The 14,624-nt window shown below is 42.0% G+C and overlaps 1 protein-coding gene across 1 annotated transcript in view; it reads right to left on the reverse strand.

The window, feature by feature from the left end:
- Positions 1–14,624, reverse strand: part of adam15 (ADAM metallopeptidase domain 15) — a 168,254-nt gene that overhangs the window by 2,305 nt on the left and 151,325 nt on the right. The window contains exons 25-27 of the mRNA XM_080753863.1: positions 12,704–12,775; positions 11,590–11,643; positions 1,561–1,715 (exon numbers count right to left, since the gene is read on the reverse strand). Coding sequence (XP_080609989.1) covers positions 1,561–1,715; positions 11,590–11,643; positions 12,704–12,775 — 281 coding nt within the window. The remainder of the gene's footprint in view (positions 1–1,560; positions 1,716–11,589; positions 11,644–12,703; positions 12,776–14,624) is intronic.

Genomic DNA, 14,624 nt, shown 5'->3' on the forward strand with positions numbered 1-14,624 from the left:
TAGGGGGGCAGCGAGGAATGCTGCTTGCTTGGAGAGTGAGAGACGCGCACTGCCTGACTCTGCTCTCCTCCGTTCTGCACAGAGTTGTGCTGTGTGTCTCTGTCTGTGTAGAGCGGCTTTATATATCCGCTGATTCTTGGACAATATGCTTCAACGTATCGTGGTGAATTAACGATTCTTGGTTTCTCAGTCATAGTAAACAGCGCTGGAGACATAAAAAAAAAAAAAAAAAAAAAAGGAGGCTCTTATATGATGGACGGCGTTTAATTGCTCGTTTCAATTGCGCACCCGGTAATTAAACGGTGGAGGTTCTTTATTGAGCATTGGGGATTTACGTAACTCTTTTTTTGCCACTAGATGGAGCCAGACCCAAACGTACATTGCCAGCCATCTTGTCCATTGCCATGCGCGGTGTTGCGCAACCCCCATGTGCACACAAGTGCACGTCATGACGTTCGTGTGTCACATGACTATAGTCCGGATGTTGTGGGACACCATTATGTATAGGCTTAAAGCTAATGTTAGCTGATCATTATTTGGCTATCTAGCCGTGAAAAGATGTTGTTCTTAAGCAATATTACACGAGAGGGTGTGGGTGTATCGTAATTATTGTACTGCCCCTAGGCAGCGCAGAAGGTACAATAATTATGATACACCCACACCCTTGAGTGTAATATTGCTATTATACAACTGTTGCCCTAAAAAAAACACGTCAATGTGTAATTTTTTAGCTACTATGTAGTGAACTTCACATGAAAACTGCTAGCCTAGCCACCTAGCATAGTGTGGGGAGAGAGGAACGCTTGCTCTCTTTCGTGACCAACGCAGATGATTTCTTTAATTGATGAGACATACATCAGAGATAAATATGGTTAAAGTCTGCATGATGCATTGGAATACATAAATGGAGGATTTCGGCAGCGCAAAGTGGTTCCCCTGACACATCACTGTGACATCACAGTTGATATCACAGTTATGTCAGATACTCAGAGCAGGGATCTCCATATATGGGCATAAAGGGGATTTTCTTAGGGATGTCCATATCTGGACATAAAATGGATTGTATCCCTGTTAGGAGAACCACACTAAAATAATCCATACATGGCCAAGACAGATGGCTTTTCGCCCTCAGACGTCTTACTGGTTATTGCGACCGAAGGTCGCAGTTTACTATGAGAACTGTCAGAGCTTGCTCGTGTGTGTCCGTCCATCCGTCCGTCCATGTACACCTTTTTACGTTCTATGGGCTTGTCACTCTGACATCATGCTCTGATGTCACTGTGATGTCAGAGGAACCACCCTTTTCCCCTGACACATCACTGTGACATCACAGGTGACATCATAGTGAAGTCAGATAGTCAGCAGGGATCTTCATATATGGACATAAAAGGGATTATATCCCAGATGATGCTCTGTTAGGAAAACCACACCAACAGAATCCATACATGGCCAAGACAGATGGCTTTACTGGTTATTAGTAGTAGTACTAGTAGTAGTAGTAGTAGTAGTAGTAGTAGTACTAGTAGTAGTAGTAGTAGTAGTATTTCTACAATTATGAACCTGTTAGGAAGCAGGGCTGGTAAGTTGTCTTCAAGCTGCATGGGAGAAGGGTACTGGGGTAGAGGAGGGTTTGGGTTGGGAAGGTACTGGGGTGGAGGCAGAGGTTCCACAGGGAACGGCTTCCTTGGCACCAACGGTTTGAGTGGAACTGAATCCTGGATGGGGGGGAGAAAGAGAGAGAGAGAGAGAGAGAGAGAGAGAGAGAGAGAGAGAGAGAGAGAGAGAGAAGAGAGACAGACAGACAGACAGACAGACAGACAGACAGACAGACAGACAGACAGACAGAATCGTTAGGGCTTGAATTGAAATCAAAGCATTTTACGAGTTACATTAAATAAAAAAGTATTGCAGAGGGTTACTCTAGGAGGTGCTCTTATTGGGCCCCTCATTGATTATGGAATCCTCGTATGGCATTGCGATGCCCCAACTGCCTTAAAGGTAAAGCTCCAAACAGCCCAGAACAAACTGATTAGGGTCGTGCTTGGTCTTCCTTCTCGGCCCCACCTCACCGCTTATCACCACATAAGCGTACCGTGGGGTGGCTCACAGTAGCTGACATCAGCATCTTGCAATGGGCCTGGTGTACAAGATACACTGCACCTGTGTACCCATGTATACCTGACAAACTACTTCCAAAACACTAATCGTGTACAACCCAGATTTAACACTAAAAAAGGCTCTAATTTGTTCTCCAGCGATACCACCAACATCTGGAACGCCCTACCGCAGGCCTTAAAGGAGTGCAATTCCCTAGCCTCCTTCAAAATTGGTCTGAAAAGTCACCCTCAAATGGCTGCTACTCGAGAATTGTAAATAGACTAAGCCGTTTGTCTTAATAAATTATTCTTCAATCAATATTCCAATGTTTTGTATTTCATTTGTATTGTGTTATGCTGTGTGTATTACTGACTCATTGAGTACAATCAGGACTAAAGCTGGGATCAGGCTGTTTGCCCGATCCCAGCTCTAGTTCTCGAAGCCCGAACGTCACAGTTTTCTGAGCGGCCCAAATCGATGTCCGACCATTAATTTCTAAAGGACGACTTCACCACTTTTCAAAAATCTAATTATATATATATATATATATATATATATATATACACACAGAGTGGAAACAATACATTGCAAATATGAGCAACTCGATGTTGAAAGATATACATAATCTATATGCCGAACTAATCAGAACTGTCTGCTGGAGCCCATTACACACTTAGTAAATGTATCGATAAAAACAAACCGGTTCCCAGAGAGCTGGAAAACGGCAATAATTGCCCCGATTTACAAATCAGGAGACAAGGACATGGCGAGCAAAAAAACCCTAACCCTGATACTGCCTCACATCATGGTCACAAGCTTCCCAAACTGCATTAAAACCAATACAATCAATAAACAAACAAGCTATAAAAATCATGGATCAGAAACCAATGAGATATCATCACTGTGGTATTATAAGAAGACAACCTTTTTACGTTTGAACATTTTGTGAGTTTTTGTACTACCAAACTGTTTTTTAAATGTCTACACAATCATGTCTCACCTCTGTTCTCTGGACTGATACAGAGACGTCCAAGCTCTGGTATAGCAACACGAGCTTCAACAAATGGTGACTGTATTGTCAGCACCTGCAGTAACTCATTCGGACAGTCTGCTTTCTCAGTAAAGGGGGTAGACCTTTGGAACGCTTTGCCTACAGTCTTAAAACTAGAGACGGATGGTAATGTCTTTTACAGAGGACTCAAGTTATGGTTGAAATCAAATCAACTGTGCTCACATGAATAGTTTCTGTTCCTTACCTGCTGTGTGAATTGATTATGGCTACTTATGATTTTGTATATCCCACAGGCTGATGGATCAGATTGTGGATTGTTAGTTCTTATTAGTAATAACATATTATAATTGTTTGTACTTGACTGGGTTTTAGATTAGTATTATTGTTTTTGTACTTGATTGGGTTTTAGATTAGTATTAATGTTTATACTACTTGACTGGGTGTTAGATTTGATTATTGTAATATATAAAAGCCTCCTGTGGACACTAGTGATGTGTCGGTCATGAATGACCCGTTCAAATGAACGGATCTTTCTGGTGAACAAGATCGAACGGGTCACCATCCGGAAAAGACCCGTTCAACCGTTCATGGCGTTCAGTTGCAAATGCGACGAGAGAGAGAGAGAGAGAGAGAGAGAGAGAGAGAGAGAGAGAGAGAGAGAGAGACGGTTCATTCAACGTCTCTCACAAGGGAAGACAGACCCGACCGACCGCTCCGTCCCTCCTTTCCACCGTTCCTCTTTCCTTATTGGACACTGACTGTAGTGGGCTGGAGGCGGGCTCTCCCTCAGAGAAGCAGGACTGTGTGTGCGTGGGGGTGTGGAACAGAAATCAGGGACCTACGGAGCAGCAGAGTGCCTCCGACCGCGAGAAGAGTTGTGACTGATGATTGATTGACCGAGACCGACTGACTGACTGCCTGCGAGTGAAAAGGGTGTTATCGTTCATTCTTTGAACGGGATGTTCTAATTACTAGCCTGATTACTAGCCTACCCTCCGAGACTGCAGACTGACTGACTGACTGACTGACTACTGTATTAAGTTTGCAAAAAAAGCGGTACAGTTCTATACAAAAGAATGCTAGAAGATAAGCCATAGAAAACACTATGGCATTAATCTATCCTACAAGCAGCCAATAGTAACACATCTCATCTCATACAATGGACCATCGAGCCAGTGTCATGTTAATTCATGAAGTGTGAACGTAATGCTAATGGTAAGGGATAATCGTTCATTCTCTGAACGGGTGAAATGTTAATTTGCGCTTTTGAGTGATGTTGGCCGTTTTATAATGTGTGGTGACTGAACCCAAACCAGACACAAGAGAGCGTAAACAGTGTTGCCAACTCGGGCATTTATTAAACAGTTCTTAATTTACAACAGCAGAATGATGCAACGTAGCATGAATGTGCAACAGAAATGTGAATAACTCAAATGGTCATTAATAGGTCAACATAGGTTCTTCCCCGGACGGGGGCTGCCGTCTCTCCTCTTCGGGGGGGCCAGGGGTAGGCAAGAGTCAATTAGGGGGGTTTCTTTCCACAGGTAATAGGTGAGTATGGCTCTAGCAAAGTCTTTCTTTCCCACAGGTGATAGGTGAGTATTCCTCTCTACAGGTGACAGGTAAAGTATCTCTTTCCCACAGGTAATAGGTGAGTATGGCTCTAGCAAAGTCTTTCTTTCCCACAGGTGATAGGTGAGTATTCCTCTCTACAGGTGACAGGTAAAGTATCTCTTTCCCACAGGTAATAGGTGAGTATTCTTCTCCATAGGGGACAGGTAAAGTATTTCTTTCCCACAGGTAATAGTTGAGTATTTCTCACCTATTACACACTCCTCAGTGTCGGTCCGCTCCCGGTCCAGCCGCCTGTTTGCCCATGTTCGCCTGTCGGAGTCCCAGCACAGACTGGCGGAGAGAGCGAGGCTTCTATTTATGCACCCTGTGTTTGGAGTAGCCCACAGGTGCATATGCTTGTGCTTGATGAAGCATGTGTGCCGGCAGGTAACGCCCTTCAATGACTTGGCCCACAGCATGCGCTGCTCTGCTGGGCCTCGCTCTCCCATCCAGGGTGCGCTTCTCCGACGTGCGGGGCCTACCTGGCGGGCGGTGTCTGAACGAACCACCACAAATGATAGAGCGTGCGGCGACGGTGTGAATGTTTTTGATTGATATGCGTGCGTGCACCAGATGTGGAAAAAGCCTACTCCGATTTTTATTCTTTTAGGGTGCAGGGCACTGCAGGGAGTCTGTCATCTGACCGAAACAGTCAGGCAGAGACTGACTGAAAGTTGTGAACGACCGATTGAACGATAATGACCGAATCTATCTTGTGAACGAACGAACGATGATTCGGTTCACGGAAATGAACGAAAATTCCCACCACTATAGTGGACACCCTCCTATGAGACACAGACATAGTAGATTATTATTATTTTTTTGCTATTCTATCGTGAATATTAGTAGCCTATGTTGAGTCTGACCCACGCCGACTGACACTTTTATAGAGGGTATGCACTTGAGAAAACAGAAAAGTCTTATCTGATTGCAGAAAACGACATATAACTACATTAAACCCACTTTGCCACTCACTTTGCCACTCGATTTGCCATTCACTTTATGCATGCGCATACCCTCTATTGTGAAGGCAATCCTGCAAGTTTCCGCGTCTGGAAAATAGCGGATCCGCAAGCTCACAACGTGTTGCGGATGCGAGGCGTTGTGAGCTTGTAGATCAGTACAAAAAAAAGTACAGTTTCATGAAAGTACAAATTACTGGTACAAGGTCAACTAAAAGGAGATCCTAGTGAGCTTTTCTGCTTATTTACACAGTAACCACTGTATGTATCTCATATAACATTGAAAGACAGACGGATAGAACACAGTACTTTGCATAGGATATCATCAATAACAAAAACATGAACTTCAATTATTGATCTCCCAAAAAATTGTGGATGATCCTTCTTGATTAATCCATTGATCAGTCAATGATTCACCCATACAATCCATCAATTACAACACAATAATACAACTGGTCTACAAATCAAACACAAAACCAGTCACCATTCAAACAATCTTTCTATATTTATTATTCACATGTATGCCATTCCCAAGTAGAGTTCTCAACGGGCCTGAAAATTAAGGCCCGGCCCTAACTGGGCCCGAGTGGGCCGACCCGAAGCCCGGCCCGACCCTAACAATTATCATCATTTTCGGCCCAAAAACCCGAAAGCCCGAGAGAGAGAGAGAGAGAGAGAGAGAGAGAGAGAAAAAAACGTCGCCAGTAGGACATATAATAGTTGGCGAAATGGCAACTTCACATGTTAAATTGTTCATGAAACATGCAAGGTTCTGCACAAAATGTGCTAACGTTAAATCCCTGTTGTTGTCAACAGTCAATCTCAATCATACAGCTCTCATCCTCCCTCTCCCTGCCGTTGTCGCTGCCTGCGTGATTTATGTTTCGTCCTTTCAACGGTCACGCATCAAACGCAGGCTCGGCAGATCTATAAATCCAAAACGTGTTCATCTGGCTTGCATTCTGGGCTTGCAGATCTGTTGTTTAGTGCGCGACACCACCTGATCACCATGCTTAAACATATACAACTTAGGCACGTAATAAGCGGCGCGCTGCGGCTGTAAACCCTTTAATATAAATGCACACAGCAGCAGCAAAGGACACTTGATTAACCAGAAAGCATAATGGAATTAATAATATCTTACCAGCCGAGATGATCGTCTCTAAGGTAAGAGGATGTCAACGTATGGTGCTTTTAGGTTGGTCATGTTGATGTTGTTGTTAATACAATCCTCTTAAGTCCTTGTCAATAATATCCAGGTTGGTTCCGCTTTGAATGTACTTTTCTTGGATTTATAACTTATTACAAACTTGTAAAACTGCCTGCTGCCTTTTAATTTAACATGCAGCTCCAAACTTTCATCGTAGCCGCTCGATCACACAGAGCTAACGCTGACTCGCTGCCTGTGACAGACTTCCGTATATCCAAAGGTTTCGATTGTGACGTCATCACAACAACCAGACTGCTCTATGAGACTGATAGACTATACTTCCGTATGCGTCACCGATTATCCTTGGTCCATTGGTTAGGAACTTAGGCAGGTTTCAGTGCTGCGCTGAAGACAGGCAGACAGCGATATGCGCCTGTTCTCTGTTGCTTGAGTGACGGAGCCCGGAGCCCGGCCCGGCCCGACTAATTATTATAATTTTTGGGCCCGGCTCGGCCCGATAACGTCGGGTCGGGTAGGGTCGGGTTCGGGCCGAATTTGAGAACTCTATTCCCAAGCCGTTTTTTTTGGAGAGTGCTAGTTTCGGTTAACTGAACGTCCTGCATATAGTAAAGAGCAGGGGTTTTCAAAGTGGGTGACGGGGCACCCTGGGGTGCCGTGACGGCAGTCCAGGGGTGCCACGAGATCATTTGATAATATTTGGAATTTATTTGGACACTTGAAAAAATATTTAGTATTATTTTAAACTTGAAGTACAAAGTTATTTTCAGTCAGTTCTAACCAAAATGGCTATTATCTCAACGTTTTCCTTGCAACTTAATCACTAAAATATCGTCACTGTCGGGCAGACAGTTTCAAATTTGTAATTTTTTTCAAAGCCCTGCTTCATCATACAAGGCCGTCGCACAAAAGTAGTGAAAACAGCAGATCTACAAGCACACACTTGTAGATCGGCTGTTTTCACTAGTTAAAATCATTTTTAAAATGATAAATACAAAACAAACGGTTTTGGACGTACAAGGTTTCCACCCGACAACGACAAAATATAACTCATGTAATTGGCCCACTGGCTTGTCACTTGTCATGCTCTGAAATGGCAAATCTTTGAGTAGCAGCAGCGCTATAGAGAGAGATCTCTCTCTATAGTGCGCAATGAGGGCCTCTCCAACTCTTTTTCCCGGGGTGAATCAGGGGCCCAGCCTGTCCCTGGTAAAGACTATATTCACTGGGCGGCCATGTTTGCATTTTTCATTGAAATAAACAGGCTGGCAACAGGGTGGCAATGACTCATTTGAGTAAGTTAACACTGAGTCACTGAACACACAGTATGAGTCAATGAACACATTCACTGTACATTTTGTGCATGTTCAATGAATCACATTGAATACTGAGTCAACGAATACTGAGTCAACGAACACTGAGTCAACGAACACTGAGTCAACGGACATTGTGTCAATGAACACTGAGTCAATGAACACTGAGTCAATGAACACACGTTATGAGTCAATTCACATTGAGTCAATGAACACACTGTACATTTTGTGCATGTTCAATGACTCACATTGAACACTGTGTCAATGAACAGTAACTACTGTACCTAGTAACTACATCCAGTGATTACTTGGTGGGTTTGTGTTAGTACAGTAACTACCTAGTAAAATGGTAAATGGTGCATTTAAATAGTGCCTTTATGCATTACATTCAGACACACACACACACACACACACACACACACACACACACAGACACACACACACACACACACACGGGTCAGTGACGTGACGCCCCAAAAAATGTGTTTTTAAAAAAACTTTAAATTGCAGGCATAAAAGTTATTTACTTTTGTTCTACTCACTCTCAACCTTATGGAAATACATTTAGTTTTTAGATATTTTATTGGAATCAGACTTTATTCAGCAGTTTGTTGTACTTGTGCCTAAAATCGTCATATGGTGTGACATGAAAATAATTGTTCATAAAATGAAAATGGAGTACATCTTTCTTAAGTTACTCACTTTATCAAAGTCCTTTATCATAACTAACCAGTGATCCACTATAGTTTTTTGAAAATTAATTATATCTGTATATTTTTTTCATAATCAACACTCTGTGTGAGGCCCATGTTCATGATTTTACAACATATTTTAAATGTATTCTGTCAAAACTTTCTCTAAAATTACACAAATATTTGTGACTCTTCCTGATAATATTCTCTATGTAATCCATAAACATTTTTTTGGTTTAATCATTAATAAAGGTATGATTTTTCACTATTTGGAATGTCACACCAAATGATTTAGTGTCACACCGTATGATCATATCTTCATGTGTCAAAGCAAACTGTGTTTTAACCTACCTATTAGTGAGTACTGAACTTTACTGATTGATTAAACAATTACCCAGGATAACATGGCCTTAATATTTCTGAACAGGATATTATTGTAGGGCTTTAACATGGGATAAGAAAGAATTGTAGTAGTAGATGGATGATGAGGATGTGCACAGGAATGCTACGCACACCTAAGTCTTCTGCCGGCCCACGGCAGAAGGATCCTAAAGAGACAATAAGGCGCATAGCCACACTTGGAGCCAAGGCAACATTTTATTAACACCAATTAGTGGAAACAGAACTCAGCATTCAGGTAAATTTCTTTTTTCCGAAGTCTCCTGAACTTGAACACAGCATTTTGTGTTGAACAAATGTAATTAGGAATCATGACATTACACCACATCTCCACTAGCTAAAGAGTGCTGGGTTGCGCAACTCCGAAAATAGCTGATCTACAAGCTCTCGCAGCACAACGTGTTGAGAGCTTGTAGATCAGCTATTTTCGCTAGTTTTGTCTCGGGTCCTACCTTAACACTGTCCACTGTCCAGTCCAGTGAGTGAAAGTACAAAAGTATTAGATCAGATTAGATTATACATTTAGACTGTATTGTACATCAGCCAGTCGTATTTGGTGAGGGTAGCAAACCGGCTGCCTTGTTGCGGTTCAGCTATGCCACAGACAACCTCCTGCTCTTCGTAGAAAATGCAGTCTCGCCCCTTTGGCTCCTCTCTCCTTGCTGGGTCATTGTTTAGTTTCTCCCTGTACTTTCTCGTTCTCTCAGCACTTGTCATTTTCCAGCTGACAAAAGAAAATGGAATGTATAGTTTAAGACAAAGAGAAAATATTGTTTAGATTGAAACAATATGTTAAGGTTTCTGTGAAGGGGTTTCTGCTCTGTCTGATGAATTTGAAGTATCACTGAATGAAGCTAAATTACATTTTATGTAAAAATGTTTAAAACAAATGTTTAAATGTACAAAAGAAACATGGAACTTTGTTATTTATTGTTATATCTGTAGTTAAATACAGTATAAATCATATGGTGTGACAATCAAGTCATATGGCGTGACAAGCAGACATGTCACACCATTATGATTAAGTGTCACACCATATTACGTTTTCTGCATTTAGGTTTACCTTGAGGCTACTATGTACACATTAGCATGCTAACAGCATGCTAGCTATAACAAAGCAACCTAGATCTACATGGAAATATGACCAAAACTTCAAATAACTTAAGCTTTTTTTAATGAAAAGGTGTCACACCAACAGACATCCAAAGTGGTGAGTTTGTCAAAGTTTCAACAAGATGGCATTTCATGAAAATGTTAAAATCATAACTCACCTCAGACACCTGTCTTGCAGTTGTGCTGGGAGTGCTGAATAGCCTTACAGAAGAAGGACCTCTCTAGCCAATAGGTGTCCAAATAATTGCCTGTTTAATTTGTCCAAACTAGTGTCACACCAAATGATTTTGGTTTGGGGGACAAAATGTTTTTGATCAGAAATGACTGAAAACATTATGCTTTGACTTTGAAAAGATATAGGCTCACAAATAGACATTTTTTAGCCTAAATTCATTTTCAAATGATTTTTAGCAATTCTTTTTCTTAGTTTTATTCAAGTTCCCACTTTGAGAAACAAGGTCAGGACAGTCACACCATATGAGTTTTGCCATGTTTGGTTGAAAATTCTGAAGAAATGAGGAATGAAATGTTTTAATCTTGAGTAAGTTCACATAAAGCTTAATGTCCTGCACAATATTCAGAAGGTTTTTGACAAATATATTTTTTATTTATACATGTTTGACACAGAGGACAGCGAAAACGTTACGTCACGTCACCCACCCACACACACACACACACACACACACACACAGACACACACACACACACACACACACACACACACACACACACACACGGACGGACGGACGGACGGACGGACGGACGGACGCACGCACGCACGCACGCACGCACGCACGCACGCACGCACGCACGCACGCACGCACGCACGCACGCACGCACGCACGCACGCACACACAAGGCAAGGCAAGGCACCAACCTGCTCACCGGGAGCAACTAGGGGTTCAGAGTCTTGCTCAAGGACCCTTCGACACTAACTCTGGGGGAGCCCGGGATCGAACCGGGAACCCTTCGGGATCCCTCTGTGTCCTAAGACGGTGTCTCTAGCCCTGAGCCACTGCCATCCCTAGTAAATAGATACCAGTGAATGCTGCATAAAGCTAGGTGGTACCTAATGTAGAACATTAACTACCTAGTAACTACATAATATAGTGATTGCTAGGTGGGTTTGTGCGAGCACAGTAACTATGTAGTAATTATTTACAACTGATTTCTAGGTGGGTTTGTGTTAGTGATTATACTAGTGATTGCTAGGTTGTACCTGGGGGTCGGGAGGGAGAGGCTTGCTAGGTGGAGCTGGCCGGCTCCCTGCTGGCTGCAGCCATTAAGGAGGGAAAGAGAAAAACAGACAGTAAAGAATCCATCTATAGTACTATGGCCTATTATTATTATTATTATTATTATTAGCAGCGTAGTAGCGTGTTTAAATTTAGGCCTAGAATTATTGAATGCTTTAGCTATTGAAAAATAGCAGATATACAAGCTCGCAGCGTGGCACTCGTAGATCTGCTATTTTTGAAAAAGTCATGAAAATTGCGTGCAAATCTTTGAATATAGCCTACGTATTTTAAAACGAACGTTTGTAACTCAAACTTTGCTTCTGGGTGGTCCCTGGAACTAGATATTTTGAGATGGGGTTTTGTGGCCAAATACATATCAGTTTGTGGGTCCTTCACATGAAAAGGTTTGAGAACCACTGACATAGTAGTCTCAAGAACAGACTAAAGCCCTTTGCATACAGGACAGTTGTGTTTTTTTTCGTTTGCTGCATGAATAAAATGCATTGGATTTGGTGTGCAATGCTGTGCGGAATTGGCGCTGCGGATCCCAAAAGGAGTCATACAAGGAGTGATGAGTTTTTTACTGCATGCGACAAGACGCACGAATCGAACTGGGTTCGATCGAGAAAAAAACGCACGGCCGCAGCCACTCGTCGTACGGCTAATTCGGATCCGGTATGCATGAGGTCGCAGAAAATCATTGTTTTCTTTTGAAAAAATGAAATTGTCCGTTTTATCCGTGCGGATAAACTCGCCTGTCTGCAAAGGGCTTAACTGAGCTCCAGTTAACTGAAAAGGACCTTTTCTTTGATGTTTAAAAAAAAAAAAAAACCTTAGAAGGACTCAAAAGACACTTATAGAATCTGGTGCCGTGCTGTGAGCTTGTATATCTGCTATTTTTCAATAGTTAAAGCATAAAATAATGATGTGTACCCGTTCTAAATGGGTTAATTATGTTGCATTGCGTGACACAACACTACATTATGCTAGTTGTGCTCCGTTACGGTACGCTCACACTTCAAGACACTACAGAACTACCACACAGACAGACAGACAGAGTCTACAGTACATCTCTATGACAACCAGTGGCTGTACCTGATTGGTGGGGGCATAAGGGTCAGGGTGCAGAGGCTTGGCGGGGGGGGAGGGCCGTTGCTTAACCCCTAACTGGACAGAAGAAGATGCATTATTATACGACAATAATACTGCAATACCATAATAGTGTTTCACCTTTAATTGAACAGAAGAAGTTATTATAGTAACTAAATTGTAAAAAAAAAAAAAAAAAAAAAAAGCAACTTGTGATTTGTGATTTTTGCAAGTCGACACTAAAAAGTTGAGTTGAAGTCGACTTTATCGTTTGATGACGTCATTATCAAACGAGAAACTGTACATTTAGAATATAAATAGCCTAAAGTGATCCTTTATCCCTTAACAAGGCTTTTGATTTGATGTTAGTTAATATTATAGTTGCGACCAAAGGTCGCAGTATAGGCCTATTGCTGCTCTGACATCACGCTCCGACATCACTGTGATGTCAGGAGAACCACTTTAACAGAAAGGGTTTGCCACTCTGTCATCACGCTCTGGCTTCACTGTGATGTCATACTAACAGAATCCCTTTTATGCCCATATATGATGTCCCCGATGTCATCAATATTAAGCCCATATCTAACAGGACTTCATATGGGAATGCCCATATATGCCTCATCGGCCACATATCACACTAACAGAATCCATATATGTGTCCCAGCGCAGCTGACGGCTAGTCATTGCATTTTTTCTCATTTTCATTTTTTCATTTCATTTGAAAGCTGGGGATCATAGCTACAAAATGATATATTGGTTGTGGAGATTGACCCAACATATGGCTTATAGAATGATGACATGCTGAAATACTACTTTTGAGATATTCAAGTTCTAAATAAATGTCTAACCTGCAAATAACCTGACGATCTCTCACATTAATTAAAAAAAGTCTTATTTACATGCAGAGTTAAGCTCTGGCGTTTAAGTGAAATGTAGCCTAGATATTTTGAGATGCATTTGTGGCTTTTTTTATTTTAGAAAAAAAAAAAGCAGCATATTAGCAGTAGTGAAAAACCCTGCCTTCCGAAATGACTGCCCCTCAGTCACGCTGAGTCACATATGGCCAAGACAACCCATATCTGTGTGGCTGGTTCTACAGACAGGGATCTCCATGTATGGGCATACAAGGGTATGATGTCAGACATCACAGGACTTTCACATAACAAAAAACTGAGTAAGCATGTTCGGGCTCTCATAACATATCTCCATATAGAGCACATGGATCTCCATATATGGGTACCAGGGGTCTCCATATATGCCTCGGATTAAATATATATATATATTTATGGGGTGCCCTGAGACAAAAAAAAGTTTGGGAACCCCTGGTCTAGTGAGTGACATGTCTCTGCTCTTCTGTATGCCGTAACAGGCTGATATGAAGGCAGTGGCTTGGTCACACCAGACTACATTTAGCAAATGATCAAATGTTGCTGCAAAAGTGAAAACCCATGTAACTCCAAAAGGTGCAGCTGTAGAGTACATGGTTTGCCATGCACAATGTCCTGTCAATGTTATGGTGTAGGATGCTCAAGATAGGCCTGAAAGAGTTCATTCTTATGAAAGCCTCCACGCTAACCATGACAACATCTACCCTCACCACAGAGAACAAACAGTCTCTAGCCCCACATCCAATCCCAGGAAAACTTCCTCACCACTGTCTTGAGCTCATTTAGGTAGACTTGCACTACATTATACAACACACACCTCTCCATGTATACTGTATGCACAACCCTCGGCTTCTTACACCATAAACACTTGCATTCTGACACCACACTAGTTATATTAGATAGGATTTAGATGGGGTTTATTTATTTATTTTAAATAAATTCCTGTAAACTTGGTTCTTGTCTCTGTCTCTGGGATCTCAGGCAAATTTGGCTAGTTAGTATCATTGGACCTTAACACAGCGGGTGCCCACAATTATTCA

Source organism: Nannobrachium achirus, assembly GCF_963921795.1.
Source record: "Nannobrachium achirus genome assembly, chromosome: 2".
Taxonomy (NCBI): Eukaryota; Metazoa; Chordata; class Actinopteri; order Myctophiformes; family Myctophidae; genus Nannobrachium; species Nannobrachium achirus.